The 18,959-nt window shown below is 47.6% G+C and overlaps 1 protein-coding gene across 1 annotated transcript in view; it reads right to left on the bottom strand.

The window, feature by feature from the left end:
• TOGARAM1 (TOG array regulator of axonemal microtubules 1) overlaps positions 1-18,959 on the bottom strand; it is a 91,702-nt gene that overhangs the window by 33,187 nt on the left and 39,556 nt on the right. The window contains exons 6-7 of the mRNA XM_077463569.1: positions 16,884-16,981; positions 8,238-8,384 (exon numbers count right to left, since the gene is read on the bottom strand). Coding sequence (XP_077319695.1) covers positions 8,238-8,384; positions 16,884-16,981 — 245 coding nt within the window. The remainder of the gene's footprint in view (positions 1-8,237; positions 8,385-16,883; positions 16,982-18,959) is intronic.

The raw sequence follows: 18,959 nt of genomic DNA, 5'->3' as shown, positions 1-18,959 counted from the left end.
CACTGAAGAAATCATCATTGTGACATCACCATTGATTGCATCCTCACGATGACATTACCCACGAGGACATCATCGACATGAGATTACGATGACCTCATCACCCATGATGACTTCATCACAATGACATCACCACCACGATGACATCAGCACTCATGACATCATCACCCGTGACATCACCGCTGATGACATCACCACTAGGGGTGCAACGGATCAAAAAACTCACGGACTGGATCGTTCCTCGGATCAGAGTCATGGATCGGATCAATTTTCGGATCAGCAAAAAAAAAAAAAAAAAGACAAATAAACATACATTTTGTCTTTGTTTATTAACACTTTTAAATTACTTGAAAATATATCAAATCAAGTTAAAGTGCACAAGGCAGAATATCTTATTTTTAATTTTAACATAATGAAAATGACTTTTTTTTATAACTTTATAACTTCTCTGCACACCTCTGCTTTGGAATACTAATAGGACAAAGGGTTTTGATGCTTTCACTATCAATTGCAGCATTTCTATCACTTTTGGACTATTAGCCAGGTCCATTTGAGCGGGGGGTGCCTGTCTCTGCCGCAGAATGGGGGGTCCCTGTCCCTGCGGTAGAATGGTGTTAAGGGAAGGTTTTTACACCAATTCACGCGTTTACGTTTACGTCGTTCCCTATTGTAATAAAAGGTATAACACTATCCCCCCCCCAATAAAATGCAGTTTATTACAAGCATAAAAACAGTCAGCATATCACTGATGATTTGCGCCAAGCTCACCACTGATCAAAGATCCTCCAAACAGACCACCATGATGAGTCACAGCATGATGGCAATCATGTCGCGCCCCATCATTGGTGTCAGTGGGTGGAACAGTGCCCCACTATTGGTGTCAGTGGGTGGAACAGTGCCCCACTATTGGTGTCAGTGGGTGGAACAGTGCCCCACTATTGGTGTCAGTGGGTGGAACAGTGCCCCACTATTGGTGTCAGTGGGTGGAACAGTGCCCCACTATTGGTGTCAGTGGGTGGAATAGTGCCCCACTATTGGTGCCAGTGGGAGGATTAGAGCCCCATCATTGGTGCCAGTGGGAGGATTAGAGCCCCATCATTGGTGTCAGTGGGAGGATTAGAACACCATCATTGGCGTCAGTGGAAGGAATAGTGCCCCATCATTGGCGTCAGTGGGAGGAATAGTGCCCCATCATTGGTGTCAGTGGGGGGGGGGGGGGGGAATAGAGCCCCGTCATTGGTGACAGTGGGGAGAATAGAGCCCCGTCATTGGTGACAGTGGGGAGAATAGAGCCCCGTCATTGGTGACAGTGGGGAGAATAGAGCCCCGTCATTGGTGACAGTGGGGAGAATAGAGCCCCGTCATTGGTGACAGTGGGAGAATAGAGCCCCGTCATTGGTGACAGTGGGGAGAATAGAGCCCCGTCATTGGTGACAGTGGGGAGAATAGAGCCCCGTCATTGGTGACAGTGGGGAGAATAGAGCCCCGTCATTGGTGACAGTGGGGAGAATAGTGTCTCGTGTTTTTTTTTTTTTTCTTTAAGGCTGGCAGGGGACTTGTTAGGTTAGAGTTGGTAATGGTACCTGCATAAAATAAGTTTTCTGAAGGAGCACGGTATCCAGCGTGACTCCTCCGGACACAGGCTGCATTCACAAGCACAGGCTGAACAATTTGCGCTGGGGTGACGTCAGCACGCAGGTCGCTGCCGCCGGGTGTACCAAGATGGCCGCCCGCTCCGGAGCTAGGCCGAAGCTGCGGCCTTTCCTAAGGACGCGGCCGCGGACCGCTCCGCGGATCGCATGGGGTGCCTATCGTTACAGGTCGGCCCGTTCGGATCACGGATAGGTCATGATCCGTTGCACCCCTAATGTCATGGCGATGATATCGCGGGCGATGATGTCATTGCAATGTCATGTGTGATTTTGTCATCGCGGTGATGTCATGGGGGGCGATGATGTCATCGCGGTGATGTCATGGGGGGCGATGATGTCATCGCGGTGATGTCATGGGGGGCGATGATGTCATCGCGGTGATGTCATGGGGGGGCGATGATGTCATCGCGGTGATGTCATGGGGGGGCGATGATGTCATCGCGGTGATGTCATGGGGGGGCGATGATGTCATCGCGGTGATGTCATGGGGGGGCGATGATGTCATCGCGGTGATGTCATGGGGGGGCGATGATGTCATCGCGGTGATGTCATGGGGGGGCGATGATGTCATCGCGGTGATGTCATGGGGGGCGATGATGTCATCGCGGTGATGTCATGGGGGGCGATGATGTCATCGCGGTGATGTCATGGGGGCGATGATGTCATCGCGGTGATGTCATGGGGGGCGATGATGTCATCGCGGTGATGTCATGGGGGGCGATGATGTCATCGCGGTGATGTCATGGGGGGCGATGATGTCATCGCAATGATGTCATGGGGGGCGATGATGTCATCGCGGTGATGTCATGGGGGGCGATGATGTCATCGCGGTGATGTCATGGGGGGCGATGATGTCATCGCGGTGATGTCATGGGGGGCGATGATGTCATCGCGGTGATGTCATGGGGGGCGATGATGTCATCGCGGTGATGTCATGGGGGCGATGATGTCATCGCGGTGATGTCATGGGGGGCCATGAGGTCATCGCGGTGATGTCATGGGGGGCGATGATGTCATCGCGGTGATGTCATGGGGGGCCATGAGGTCATCGCGGTGATGTCATGGGGGGCGATGATGTCATCGCGGTGATGTCATGGGGGGCCATGAGGTCATCGCGGTGATGTCATGGGGGGCCATGAGGTCATCGCGGTGATGTCATGGGGGGCCATGAGGTCATCGCGGTGATGTCATGGGGGGCCATGAGGTCATCGCGGTGATGTCATGGGGGGCCATGAGGTCATCGCGGTGATGTCATGGGGGGCCATGAGGTCATCGCGGTGATGTCATGGGGGGCCATGAGGTCATCGCGGTGATGTCATGGGGGGCCATGAGGTCATCGCGGTGATGTCATGGGGGGCCATGAGGTCATCGCGGTGATGTCATGGGGGGCCATGAGGTCATCGCGGTGATGTCATGGGGGGCCATGAGGTCATCATAGGCGATGTCATTGTGATAATGTATTCGTGGGTGATTAAGTCATCATGGGTGATGTGCCCCATCATTGGTGTCAGTGGGGGGGGGGGGGGGGGAATAGTGCCCCATCATTGGCGTCAGTGAAGGGGAATAGTGCCACATCATTGGTGTCAGTGGGGGGGAATAGTGCCACATCATTGGTGTCAGTGGGAGGATTAGAGCCCCATCATTGGTGTCAGTGGGAGGAGAATAGAGCCCCATCATTGGTGTCGGGGGGGGGGGGGGAGAATAGAGCCCCATCATTGGTGTCGGGGGGGGGGGGGGGGGAGAATAGAGCCCCGTCATTGGCGACAGTGGGAGAATAGAGCCCCGTCATTGGCGACAGTGGGGAGAATAGAGCCCCGTCATTGGCGACAGTGGGGAGAATAGAGCCCCGTCATTGGCGACAGTGGAAGGATTAGAGCCCCATCGTTAGTGTGAGTGGGAGGATTAGGGCGCCATCATTGGTGTCACTGGGAGGATTAGAGCCCCATCATTGGTGTCACTGGGAGGATTAGAGCCCCATCATTGGTGTCACTGGGAGGATTAGAGCCCCATCATTGGTGTCACTGGGAGGATTAGAGCCCCATCATTGGTGTCAGTGGGGGGGGGGGGGGATAGTGCCCCATCATTGGTGACAGTGGGGAGAATAGGGCCCCGTCATTGGTTACAGTGGGGAGAATAGAGCCCCGTCATTGGTGACAGTGGGGAGAATAGAGCCCCGTCATTGGTGACAGTGGGGAGAATAGAGCCCCGTCATTGGTGACAGTGGGAGGAATAGTGTCTCGTGTTGTTTTTTTTTTTTCTTTAAGGCTGGCAGGGGACTTGTTAGGTTAGAGTTGGTAATGGTACCTGCATAAAATAAGTTTTCTCAAGGAGCACGGTATCCAGCGTGACTCCTCCAGTGTTGTGCCATATAGTGTCCGGACATCATATAGCGTCCGCCCCGTACTGCGCATGCGCAGTACGGATCAGACGAAGCTTCGGAAAATCGCAGAAGTTGAACGGCGCCTGCGCCCTGAGTGGAGGTGGTAGCCCCACCATCCAAGCGGACATAGGGTTCTGAATATTAGAGGGTCCCTCGCCTCGCTGCGCTCGGCTCTTTTCTATCCCTACTCCATGTCCACTTGGATAGTGGGGATGGAACCTGGACTCACGGCGCAGGCGCCGTTCATCCTCGGCAATTTTCGGAATCTGTGTTGCTGTGTACTGCGCATGCGCAGTACACAGCGGACACTATCGGATGGGGGACCTTATATGACAAGACACCGGACACAGGCTGCATTCACAAGCAGGCTGAACAATTTGCGCTGGGGGTGACGTCAGCATGCAGGTCGCCGCCGCCGGGTGTACCAAGATGGCCGCCCGCTCCAAAGCTAGGCCGACGCTGCGGCCTTTAACCACTTGCTTACTGGGCACTTAAACCCCCCTCAGTCCCAGACCAATTTTCAGCTTTCAGCGCTGATGCACTTTGAATGACAATTGCGCGGTCATACAACACTGTACCCAAATGAAATTTTTATCATTTTTTTCCCACAAATAGAGCTTTCTTTTGGTGGTATTTAGTTACAGCTCGGAGTTTTATTTTTTGCTAAACAAACAAAAAAAGATGCAAAAAAAAAAAAAATCATGTTTTAATAGTTTGTTATACAATTTTGCAAACGGGTCATTTTTCTCCTTCATTGAAGTGCGCTGATTAGGCGGCACTGATGGCTGCATTGGTGGGCACTGATGGGCTGCACTGGTGGGCACTGATGGGCTGCACTGGTGGGCACTGATGGGCTGCACTGGTGGGCACTGATAGGCATAGTTAAGGCGGCACTAATAGGCACAGATAAGGCGGCACCGATCGGCACAGATAAGGCGGCACTGATGGGCAAAGATGGGCACAGATAAGATGGCATGGATGGGTGGCACGGATAAGTGGCACGGATGGGCACTGATAGGTACCACTGATAGATGGGACTGATGGGCACTGATAGGTGGCACTGATAGGTGGCTCTGATAGGTGGCACTGCTGGGCACTGATGGGCGGCACTGCTGGGCACTGATGGGCGGCACTGGGGTGCAGCACCTTTGCGGCAGATTGTGGGCACTGTGGGTGGCACTGTTGGTGGCACTGTGGGTGGCATTGTGGGTGGCACTGTGGGTGGCGCTGTGGGCACTATGGGCACTGCTGGGTGGCACTGATGGGGGGCACTTACTTTCATTCAGGATGGCACTGCGGTGGGCAGGTGGGCACTGGCAGGGGGCAGGTGGTCAGCTGTATTGCTGGCCGTGATCGGGACTGATGTCCCGATCACGGCCGCCGGTGATCGGCTTTTTTTTTCTCTCCTCGCGCTGTCAGCGCGAGGAGGAATAATAGCCGATTACCGGCTCCGTTCTGTCACATGATCAGCTGTCATTGGCTGACAGCTGATCACGTGATAAGGGGTCGGGATCGACCCCTTACACGGATCGGTGATCAGGCGAGTCTCATGGACTCGCCGATCACAGAGCGCGCCGCGCGCGCCCCTCAGGGGGCGCGCAGGCCGCTCGTAACCGGGACGACGTCAATAGACGTAGTCCCGGAAAAGTAGATCCGCGCTAATGCCGTCATTTGGCAATAGCGCGGATCTCAAGTGGTTAAGGACGCGGTCGCAGACCGCTCCGCGGATCGCATGGGGTGCTGTTCGGAACGCGTCGGCCCGTTCGGATCACGGATAGGTCATGATCCGTTGCACCCCTAATGTCATGGCGATGATGTCATCGCCGTGATGTCATGGGGGGCGATGATGTCATCGCCGTGATGTCATGGGGGGCGATGATGTCATGGGGGATTATGTCATCGCGGTGATGTCATCAGGGCGATGATGTCATCATAGGCGATAATGTCATCATAGGCGATGTCATTGTGATAATGTATTCGTGGGTGATGAAGTCATCATGGATGATGAAGTCACCGGGCGTCAAGGGTGATATCATAGGTGATGTCACGATGATGATGTTATGGGTGATGATGTCATCATGGACAATGATATCCTTGCAATGATGTCATCGCCTTGGGCGATGAGGTCATTGTGATGTCATCGTGGGCAATGGCATCATTGCGATGATGTCATCGTGATTAATACCACCAAGATGTCATTAACGGTGGTGACGTCATTGTGATATCATAAGCGAGGTCATCATGGGTGATATCATGGGTGATGATGTCATTGTGATTAATATCACAAGATGATGTCATCAACAGTGATGATGTCATCAGCGGTGATGTCACGAGTGATGATGTCATCAGTGATGATATTGTGGTGGTGATGTCGTTGTGATGAAGTCATCATGGGTGATGAGGTCACCGTAATCTCATGTCGATGATGTCCTCGTGGGTGATGTCATCGTGAGGATGCCATCAATGGTGATGTCACGGTGAGGATTTCATCAGTGCTGATGTGATGAGCGGTGATGATGTTGTGGTGATGATGTCATTGTGATTAAAACCATCAAGATGATGTCATCATCGGCGATGTCATTGTTATGTCATCAACGGTGAAGATGTCGTGGTCGTGAAGTTATGGGTGATGATTTCATCGTGGGTGATGATTTCATCGTGGGCACTGACATCACCAGCGGTGAAGATGTCATGGTGATGAAGTCATCAGCGGCGATGTCATGGGTGATGTCATCATGATTAATATCAAGATATTGTCATCAACAGTGAAGATGCTGTTGTGAGGTCATCACGATGATGTCATCACGGGTGATGATGTCATCGTGATTAATACCACCAAGATGATGCCATCACCGGCGAAGATGCCGTTGTGATGATGTTATTGTGATAATATCATCATGGGAGATGACGACCACACCGCGATGATGACGACGACATCATGGGCGATGACGACATCGTGATTAATACCACCAAGATGATGTCATCAACGGTGAAGATGTCATTGTGATGATGTCATCGCGATTATGTCATCGTGATTAATACCACCAAGATGAGGTCAACGGTGGCGATATCAGCGATGTCATCACGATGTCATCAACGGTGAAGAAGTCGTTATGATGTCACACGCGGTGATGAGGTCATCATGGGGCAAGGATGTCATCGCAATGTCGTCATCATGGGTGATGATGCCATCAATGATGATGATGCCATCATAATTAATACCACCAAGATGATGTCATCAGTGCTGACGTTAGCGTGGTGGTGGTGATGATGTCAAGGCGATGAAGTCATCGCAGGGGACGTCACGACGATGAAGTCATCAACGGTGATGATGGCACCTGTGCTCATGGTTTCATCAGTGCTGAGGATGGCATCGTGAGGTCATCAACGGTGATGTCATCAACGGTGAAGATGACGTTGTGATGATGTCATGGTGATGAAGTCGTCATGGGTGTCATCATCACGATGAAATCATCACCGTTGAGGACATCCACACCCATGATATCATGACATCATCAAAGCCGATGACATCAGCACAATTACATTACCACTGACGACATCACCCACGATGACATCGTCCCTGCTGATGGCATCACCACCATGACATCATCACCATTGATGACATCATCTTGATGGCATTAATCATGGTGACACCACCCATGATGACATCTTCACGATTACGTCATCACCGTTAATGGCATCATCATCTTGATGACAAAGCAAAGTCTTGCGAAACGCGTTGGCGTATGAGGACTTATATTACCAGCATTCTTTTCTGGTGTATGAATGCACACAATAATCTATCAACACTAGTATTGTTTTAACTATCAATATGTACACTGGATAAAATTCTTTTAATTTGCTATCAATAAATAGTATGATTTTATTACAAATGGTTTACTCCTTTGTGTGGCCTGTACAGTCCGAGATCCTTTTTTTGTTTACTTTTCTAAATACACAGAATTATCTAACCGTTCAACACAAAAATTATTGACAGCAGCCATATGATGGGAAGTCATGGAATGAATATATACATCTTAGCTGTAAGCAGCCGCATGGTGCTTTACAAACCTATTATAACTACACTACTCAATAATTCAGCAGATGATTTGGACAGCAATACTGCAAGTCATCTTCCGGCAAAGACTTTGTAAGGTACACCTAGGATTGCAGTAGGAGTGACAGTAGAATGACAATTTGTCACTTGCCTTTAATGGGCCTTGGCGGCTTTGGTGGATGTCTTGTAAGAATAGGAGCAATCTCTTTAGAATTCTCTTCTTCAGCTTCTGCAGGCCCATTCCTATAATTAATCCGCTGACCAATCACTCTTACAGACTTTTCACTGGCAAGGTTTCCTAGCAATTAAAAAAAAAAAAAAAAAAAAAACACAAGCATTGTTATAGTTGCCATATATGTGTGATAACCAAGGATTTTTTTCTTAGAGAATAGGTGTAGGTACTCCCCCCCCCCCCCCTTCTGGGTCTCCCCTGGTCTCTGCCCCCTACCCACCTCAGAGCAACGTTCCTTGGTTCCACCCCCTATCCACCTCCCAGTACAACCCCTTTTAGAGACTTTAGAGTCAAGTATCATTTTGTGGTGCCAAGAAATTTGCATGGAATTTAACAAGAAAAGCAGTAACATAGATCACCCCATCCACTCAGCAACAATAGATGTCCAACAAAAGATCTCCCAGAAACAATAGATCCCCCCCCCCCCATCAACAATAGAAAAATAAAATCAGCAACAGTAGAACAAACCACATCAAACAAACCCCAAGAGGATCTGTCCACCAGAAACAACAGATCTCCCCAGCAGCCAGCTGGGCTTCAAATAGACCTCTCTCTCAACAGCAAGTTCCTCCCAGCAAACCCTGACCCCCCCCCCCCCATCAACAATAGACACTCTCAGACAACAGCATCAATAGATCATCTAGCACACATCAGCCTCTAGCACACATCAGCCCATTACATACAGTCAGTGCTGGAGATGCCAGAACTGCGGTAGCCCGCGTTCCTGCCGAACAAAAGTCCTGACGATAATATACCAAGAGCAAAAAATTTACCGGACCCATAAAAGATGGATGGTTATTACCAGATCTGCTAAATAATTGAGCATCTGAGAAAAGCCGCATTTAAACTTTCCAGAGCCAATATTCATTAAATTGCATCCAGATACAAAATTTCTATTAGAGATTTACAGTATCTCACAAAAGTGAGTACACCCCTCACATTTTTGTAAATATTTTATTCTATCTTTTCATGTGACAACACTGAAGAAATGACACTTTGCTACAATGTAAAGTAGTGAGTGTACAGATTGTATAACAGTGTACATTTGCTGTCCCCTCAAAATAACTCAACACACAGCCATTAATGTCTAAACCGATGGCAACAAAATTAGGCACATGTCCAAATTTTGCCCAATTAGCCATTCCCCCCCCCCCCCTGATGTCACATGACTCATTCATGTTACAAGGTCTCAGGTGTGAATGGGGAGCAGGTGTGTTCAATTTGGTGTTATCCCTCTCACACTCTCATACTGGTCACTGGAAGTTCAACATGGCACCTCATGGCAAAGAACTGAAAAAAAAAAAAAAATGTTGCTCTACATAAAGATGTCATAGGCTACAGGAAGATTGCCAAGACTCTGAAACTGAGCTGCAGCATGTTGGACAAGACAGCAGTTTAACATGACAGGTTCCACTCGGAACAGGCCTCGCCATGGTCGACCAAAGAAGTTGAGTGCACATGCTCAGCGTCATATCCAGAGGTTGTCTTTGGGAAATAAATGTCTGAGTGCTGCCAGCATTGCTGCAGAGGTTGAAGGGATGGGTGGGGGCGGGGGGCAGCCTGTCAGTGCTCAGACCATACGCCACACATTGCATCAAATTGGTCTGCATGGCTGTCATCCCACAAGGAAGCCTCTTCTAAGATGATGCACAAGCAAGCCTGCAAACAGTTTGAGGAAGACAAGCAGACTAGGGACATGGATTACTGGAACCATGTCCTGTGGTCTGATGAGACCAAGATAAACTTATTTGGTCCAGATGGGTCAAGCATGTGTGGCGGCAACCAGGTGAGGAGTACAAAGACAAGTGTGTCCTGTCTACAGTCAACCATGGTGGTGGGAGTGTCATGGTCTGGGGCTGCATGAGTGCTGCCGGGACTGGGGAGCTACAGTTCATTGAGAGAACACTGAATGCCAACATGTACTGTGACATACTGAAGCAGAGCATGATCCCCTCCCATCAGAGGCTGGGCCGCAGGGCGGTATTCCAACATGATAATAACCCCAAACACACCTCCAAGAAGACCACTGCCTTGTAAAGAAGCTGAGGGTAAAGGTGATAGACTGGCCAAGCATATCTCCAGACCTAAACCTTATTGAGCATCTGTGGGGCATCCTCATATGGAAGGTGGAGGAGTGCAAGGTCTCTAACATCCACCAGTTCTGTGATGTCGTCATGGTGGAGTGGAAGAGGACTACAGTGACAACCTGTGAAGCTCTGGTGAACTCCATGCCCAAGAGGGTTAAGGCAGTGCTGGAAAATAATGGTGGCCACACAAAATATTGATACTTTGGGCCCAATTTGGACATTTTCACTTAGGGGTGTACTCACTTTTGTTTCCAGCGGTTTTAGACAATAATGGCTGTGTGTTGAGTTATTTTGAGGGGACAGCAAATTTACACTGTTATACAAGCTGTACACTCACTACTTTACATTGTAGCAAAGTGTCATTTCTTCAGTGTTATCATATGAAGAGAGAATAAAATATTTACAAAAATGTGAGGGGTGTACTCACTTTTGTGAGATACTGTAAATAGGATAACAATGGGTTAGAACCCTGTGCGTGTTTTTTTTTTTTTGTTTGCTGTGTCTGTTTTAGGAGGTCTCACCCCATCACTGTGCTGGGGACCACTGTCACAGCAAATGAAAGCGAGTTGCCAGCAGATCAGGAATAAAGTGGTCATTTTTCAATGGAGACTCATGTTGCAGTGACAGCAGATTTCCAACACTTTGGGGAGATTTACATTTGCTTCCACCACAAAAAAAAAAAAATGCGTAAAAAAAATAATCACTTTTACACATTTTGTGACATTGTTCTGTATTCCTATATCTATTTATGCCTATTAAATTTGTCTACATACTATCCAACCAGTCAATAGCCTCATTTAAAGTCTCAAACTCCTTTTCTGTTCAATTGAATCAGGGATGGAGGCACATTACCACATGCCTTATATAAAGTGCCAACAAAACCCCTCTCATATTTTATACACTTTTGGAACATGTTACACCTGTTTTTAGGGTGGAATATGTAACATGTTTCAGCAACTGCAGCTCTCCCCCAACTACCCACCCTCCCTGTGACAGTGGTTGGGGCATCTCCTCCCCACATCCACGGTCACCATTTGAAAACAGCGTGGCCGTTCGGGGCTCCGCCCACACAGCTGCATCATTTATTGACAGTTACCTGTGAATAAATGCCTACAAGTACAGTCAGCCATTGCTTGTAGTTTTCTATCCTGTGCAAGGGCACAGGCGATCACTCGTAATCCATTGATCTTCCTGCTCAGGTAACAGGAAACTGTAAGGCCATATGAGGTACGGACGGACAGCTAGGCTAAAGCCTCATACACACGATCAGATTGTTGGCCAACAAAGCGTCAGACTTTTGTCCGAAGGGCATGTGCCAGGAATTTGTCTTGCATACAAATGGTACACCATTGTTGGCCAACAAACACGAATGTAGTGATGCACTATGAGGAATTTCAGTTCTTGAGAGCCACCCTTTGGGCACAAAATCTGACAACAGACTGTTGTGCGCCGAAAATTTACTAGCCTGTCATACAAAATTTGTTGCCGGAAAGTTGACCAACAATTGTCTGATGGAGCATGCTAACAGTCGGGTTTTAGGCCAACAGTCTGTCATCACACAATTCCCTGCCGAAAATTCGATCGTGTGTACGAGGCTTAAAGCGGGCCTCCATCCTAAAGTGGAAGGTCCGCTCATCTGATCCCTCCCCCCCTCCGGTGCCACAATTGGCACCTTTCAGGGGGGAGTGGGGTGCAGATGCCTGGATAATCCAGGTATCTGCACCCACTTCTGGGACAAGCTAGCCGCAGATGTCCCGCCCCCCGTTGTGTTCTGGGAAACACACAGTTCCCAGGACACAGCGGGGACCAGTGGAGACTCGCGCATACGCAGTAGGGAACCGGGCAGTGAAGACGCAGCGCTTCACTTCCCAATTCCCTGACAGAGGATGCGGGGCAGCTGAGGGGCAGGGGGCAGCTGAGAGACGAGAGATTGCGCGTCATCTGCTGCTGACATCGCTGGACCCTGGGACAGGTAAGTGTCCATTTATTAAAAGTCATCAGCTGCAATATTTGTAGCTGCTGGCTTTTAATATTTTTTTTTTTTTTTAAAGGTGCAGTTCCTCTTTAAGAGTCATAAGCTGGACATTTCACCCATGATCTGCTACTCGCAGGTGCAATGCCCTGCAGGCACCTTAAAATAAAATAAATAAATGCTAGGGGTGCAACGGATGGTCACCAATCCGTGATTCAAACCAGTCACCCTGTTCGGATCGCCACACGCCGCGATCCGCGGCTTCGGCCTAGCTCTGTCACAGAGCAGCGCTATGGGAACTACAGATCCAGCCCACAGCTCTGCTGCCATCCGATCTCTCCCCTCTACTGAACAGATATGTACACGTAACATGACGCCGGTCTGTTTACAATTGATCGCTCCGTCATTTGACGGAGCGATCACATTGTAAAACGCGTGACGGGTGCACCAAGATGGCCACCGCTCTTGGCGGCCATCTTGGTGCACCCGTCGGGCGTTTACAATGTGATCGCTTCCTCAAATGACGGAGCGATCAATTGTAAACAGACCGGCGTCATGTTACGTGTACATATCTGTTCAGTAGAGGGGAGAGATCGGATGGCAGCAGAGCTGTGGGCTGGATCTGTAGTTCCCACAGCGCTCCTCTGTGACAATTGCAGTCACAGCCATCCCTCCATATTCTGCCAATAATACAGTGGGGGAGATGACGTGGATATTACAGTGGGGACTATACGTTGGTGGAATTTTCACAGGTTTTTGCAAATTCAATTATTATTTGCCAATCCGAGGAACGATCCGATCCCTGACGCTGATCCGAGGAACGATCCAATGTGTGAGTTTTTTTATCCGTTGCACCCCTAATAAAATGCACATTTTTTTTACATTTTTTTTTTTTTTTAAAGGTGAACCTATCCTTTAACCCTTGCAGCTTGAGGGGAGGCCCACTGGTAGTTTTGAACTTTCCCTGGAATTCGGAGGTAATGTATGACAGAAGGTTGAATAAAAAAATTAAATAAAAAAAATGGGTTTTGTCTTGCGTAGAGGTTAATAAACAGCAGATGAAAAATATGAAAACTAGCAAAGGATTATTAGGAATCTGACAGAACTGGTTTTCTGTTGTAGCACCCGGTCCGAACCCTTATCTCATACACAACAGAAAAATAAACACGGCAACATTTCTTACTGATGAATGCCAAGTAATCCTGGGCTTTATTGTGCGTGTCAGAGAAATATACGGCTCTTTAGGAAGCAATGTGTAAAAGGAGTGACCTTTACAACTCTGCAGGCTATAATCATGAAATAAATGAATACACCGAAATGTAGAAATGGCCTTTACTACCAACAGCAACCAGATTTCAGCTGTCGGATTAGGTTGCACTTGCCTGCTTCCTATAGGGAGAAAAAAACAAAACTTTTTTTAAACCACTTGCTTACCGGGCCCTTTCACCCCCTTTCTGCCCAGGCCAATTTTCAGCTTTCAGCGCAGTTATTCTTTGAATGACAATTGTGCGGTCATGCTACATTGTACCGAAACAACATTTTTATCATTTTTTTCACGCAAATTAGAACTTTTTAATTACTGCTGGGTTTTGAAATAAATAAATAAATCTTTTTTATAGTTTGTAATAAAATTTTGCAAAACAGGTCATTTTTCTCCTTCACTGATGTGCTCTGATGGGCACTTATAGGTGGCACTAGTTAGCAGCACTGGTAATGATTGTGTAGAATCAATCTCTCTTTTACAGAAGCCGGCAATCTGCTTTATTTTTTTCTGTCAGCGTGAGAAAAAAAAAAGCCGATTACAAGCATCTCTTTACATCATGTAATCAGCTGTCATTGGCTGACAGCTGATCACAAGGTAAAGGGCCGTGATCGCCCCTTTACTCTGATCTGTGATCAACCGAGTCCCAAGGATTCAGCGATCACAGAGCATGCCGCCCAGGCACCGCAGGGGAGTGCGGGCAGTGCGAGTATGGGAGGACGTCCATGTAAGCTACCCCAGCAATGTAAGCCCGTGCTGTAGCGGTCTTTTGGCTATAGCGTGGGCATCAAGTGGTTAAGGACCAACAAACTAGTTGTAAATCCTATGGACCAGTTTTCCCTGCAGTTCCATAGCACTGGATGGCAAGTAAAAGGTGTTTTCAGTAGGAAAAAAAAAAAAGTATATATATACACACACTATAGTGTCAAAAAAATTGGGACTTCTGCCTTTACACGCACATGAACTTTAATGGCATCCCAGTCTTAGTCCGTAGGATTCAATATTGAGTTGGTCCACCCTTTGCAGCTATAACAGCCTCAACTCTTCTGGGAAGGCTGTCCACAAGGTTTAGGAGTGTGTCTATGGGAATGTTTTATCATTCTTCCAGTAGTTCCTGCATAGAGTCCTGACCTCAAGTTCCTCCACCCCAAACTCACTCATTCATGCCTTTATGGACCTTGCTTTGTGCGCAGGTGTGTAGTTATTTTGGAACAGGAAGGGGCCATCCCCAAACTGTTCCCACAAAGTTGGAGCATGAAATTGCCCAAAATGTCTAGGTATTACTGAAATGAACACCATGATTCCACTTCACCAAATGATTTGGTTCTATAGGGTTGAGGTCAGGACTCTGTGCAGGCCAGTCAAGTTCCTCCACCCCAAACTCACTCATCCATGTCTCTATGGACCTTTGTGCACTGGGCCAAATCATTTGGTGTAGGGTGGAATTATGGTGTGCGGTTGTTTTTCCGGGGTTGAGCTTGGCTCCTTAGTTCCAGTGAAGGGAACTCTTAAGGCGTCAGCATACCAAGACATTTTGGACAATTTCATGCTCCCAACTTTGTGAATGGCTCCTTCCTGTTGAAGCAACTTGTCAAAAAAAAAGGGCTACAGGTAAATTTAGCTTTGCTGAGTGGTAGCTAGCCTGGCCAATTTGTAGTCTTTATGACTCAAATGGGCTGCCTCATAATCTTGTTTCAGCTGTGGTTTCTCCCTTTCCTGTACTGCTGTCTGCCTTATCTCACCTTTTTGTCTAAGGAGTCTGCTTGTCTGCTGATCATTATTAAACGCACTTCTGGAAGGATGGTCAAACGTGCCCATAGACAAGAGTTGAAGCTGTTATAGCTGCAAAAGGTGGGCCAACTCAATATTGAACCCTACAAACTAAGACTCGAATGCCATTAAATATCATGTGCCTGTTAAGGCAGGTGTCCCAATACGTTTGGTAATATAGTGTATTTGGCTGCCTACACACAGAAAAAAAAAAAAAGAAATATAGCAAGTTTATTACCAGATGTATCAGCAGCAGGGACAACACAAACAATACCAGTGACAAGCCAAGTCCTTAGCCCTCTGCCTGGCATTTTTTTCGGGCACAGCTTCCAGAGTTCACTTCCTCTTTATGCAAGGCTCAGTTCACACTAGTCCGACTCCAAAGTCACGTGACTTTCAATGCAACTTTGGGGTCCAACTTTGATACAACTTTTTAAACTATGTAGCGTTGAAGTCCTATGAAAGTCGGGCCAAAGTAGTCTTGGAACCTTTTCTGAAGTCAGACAGACTTGTGTATTATCAGTTAAAGAGGAAGTAAACCCTGATGGGTTTTACTTCCTCTTTTGCTCCCTGCAAATTAAAAGTATAATGGGCTAGTATGCATCTCATTCTAGCCCATTATGAGACACTTGCCTGCAAACGGATCCATCGCTGTCCCCTGTCGGGCTCCGTCCATCTTCACCCCTCTTCCTTCCAGCGGCTGTGGACTCTGACTCTCCGTCTGCCCATTGCCGCGTGACGCCACTCCCGCGTCATTAATGGCACATGCTGGAGGAAGAAACGGCAGGGAGAACTGTTTCTTCACAGCGCATGCGCCGATTACATCTTCGGCGAACCAGAAGTGAAAATATCTCCTAAACGGCGCACGTTTAGGAAATATTTCCACTATCTATAGTTGAGCCTTAGACCCCTTACACACAGAGGGCATTTTGCAGGCGCTATAGCATTAGAAATAGCGCCTGCAATCCGCCCTCAAACTGCTGCACCATTGTCTCCAGTGTGAAAGCCGAAAGGCTTTCACACCAGAGCGGTGCGCTGGCAGGACGTCAGGAAAAGTCCTGCCAGCAGCTTCTTTGGAGCGGTGTTTACACCGCTCCTCCACCGCTGCTCTCCATTGAAATCAATGGGGCAGGGCTGCAACACCGCTGGCAAAACGCCGCTATTGCGGCGTATTGTAGGTGGTTTTAACCCCTTTCTCCAAAATGCACTGCAAATCCGACGGTAAAACGCCACTAAAAATAGCTGCGTTTTACCGCCGGCACTATGGGCGTGGCAGTGTGAAAGGGATCTAATTCTAGGCTTACTTATAGGTAAAAGTCACTAGGGAGGTTCATCTGACTTGGGGTCTCACAAGTCCTATGTCGCATCAGTGTGAACCGAGCCTTACTTGGGAGTGAATTATAAAATTTGCAAGTTATGAATAATAAAATATTAGTTTGTAAAAAAAAAAAAAAAAAAATACATTTTAACTATACCTTGTTGTAGGCTGTCCACCTTTTTCCCATTATCCTTACGAGAAGCAGAGGGAGCTCTTGGTCGTAATTTTGGCTTTGGAACAGAAGTAACTTCAGATCTGTATTTGAAGAGAACATTATGTAAAATTAAGAAGTGTATAATTACTAAGTGTTGCAAAGGATTGCTTAATGTGTTTCAATGCCTTTCAATCCGGCAGGCACTTTGACAGTGCAGGTCAAAACAAGTAAAAGGCTTCAGATTAGTCGCCGTTAGTAACAAAGACTTATTTTTACTCCATTTAAAAATGGTATGACTCAAAAGTCTGTGTGTATTAAAATGCCTTACGATAAAAACTGCCTGCCTTGGCTAGAAAGTCAAAGTATCATTTTCTAGATCATGTTTGGATCCCACAACAGGGAAAATCCACAATCCAGCAAATGAAGACATTTGTTCCCGTGACATTGTCTAAAGATGACCACACACCAATAGAATTTTGTTTGAAAACATTTGCTCTCAGAATGAAAATTTGATTATCGTTTTCAATCCTAGTGACGAGAAAATTCAGAGGAGCAGGGTTGAATTTTTTTTCCTCGAACACTATTCTGTGCGGTTTTCGTTCGGAAATAAAAAATTGTAAATATTGTAAATGAAACCCACATTTAGGATTCCATTTAAATAGCAGGTCTGGATGAAATTTAAAGGGTGACCAGTGGCGACTGGTGGCAATTTTGGGGGGGGGGGGGGGTGATACCGTTTGCCACCCCCCAAAAATTGCCCGGTCGCTTTGTCAGTCCAGTGGGTCTGGTGCACCTAGCCCATCTTTGGTGGGAAGCTCTACTCACAGGCTTCACCGGCGGCAATGGCTTTCCCTTCCATTGCCCTCCTTCTGGGACTCTTCTCTTTTCGGCCAATCAGCAAACGGGTCTCAGACCTGCTTCTAAAAATGGTTGGATTGAGGATCAGTGTTTCAATAGTGAATATTCATTCACTGTTGCAACATCTGGGTGGGCTCCCGGCGCCACTAGCCCACCCTATTTTGAAGCCTATTAGACCCCCTGGATCTAATAAGGTGCTTAAAAAAACAAACAAAACAAAAAAACACCCCCGCCGCTGTAATTCACGCACCCGACGTCCTGAAAGGGACCAGACGCATGAATAGGAGGCGTCGGTGTCCTGCAAAATAGCTGCCTTGGGTAGAGCATGGGGGTGGCGGCCGTGGATAGATGGGGCAGCGCTCTGGCATCCCTAATGGATGGGCCGCCACTGAGGGTGACCAAATTAGTTGACTCACTGGGGTTTATTAACAAAAACTGGAGTGTGCAAAATCTGGTGTAGCTGTGCATGGTAGCCAATCAGCTTCTAACTTCAACTTGTTCAATTAAGCTTTGACAAAAAACAAACTAGAAGCCGATTGGTTTCTATGCAGATCTGCACCAGATTTTGCACTCTCCAGTTTTAGTAAATCATCCCCAGTGATAGCAAAAAATGGTTTTGTGACAAAATATTTTTATTATTATATTCTTTTCTATATGAACAATCTAACTATGAATGGCCAGTTTTAAAGAAGGTTGTATCTCTGTTCAAAGAGTTTTCTATCAATTCCTGCTGTATATTTAGGACAGGAAGAGACCCAAAAAACAAACTTGATGTGGGTTTTGACGCAATAGCCAAAACTCAAACAAAAGGTTTAGGCCCCTTTCACACGGACGATCCGTTCGGGTCAAGCCTGTCAGTTTTTCAGGTGGACCTGAACGGATGCTCCATAGAGGTCTATGGAGCGTCGGATGTCAGCGGTGGCATTAGGCTCCGATCTGCGACGGAGGAAAAAGCTATTTTTCCATCCGTCATCGGATCGGGTGACGACGGACACTGCGGTCCGTCGTCACCCGATCTTCTATAGGGGAGAGCGGAGCTGTGACAGGTCCGTCCCTACGCAGTGTGCAGATTTTCTTGCAAGGTTTCCACATCCTGCGGAAAAGTTTTTGCCCTGCTTAGCTTAGTATCGTCCAAAAATGCAAAGATTGAACCGTTTACCCCATCCTCCAGGTCGTTTATGAATAAATTAAATAGGATTGCTCCCACCAAAGAACCCTGGG

Source organism: Lithobates pipiens, unplaced genomic scaffold (genome assembly GCF_037356315.1).
Source record: "Lithobates pipiens isolate NorthernLeopardFrog02 unplaced genomic scaffold, aLitPip1_a1.2 Scaffold_30, whole genome shotgun sequence".
In the NCBI taxonomy this organism is placed as follows: domain Eukaryota; kingdom Metazoa; phylum Chordata; class Amphibia; order Anura; family Ranidae; genus Lithobates; species Lithobates pipiens.
Note: the sequence above shows the minus strand (reverse complement) of the source record. Positions and strands in the feature narration are given on the sequence as shown.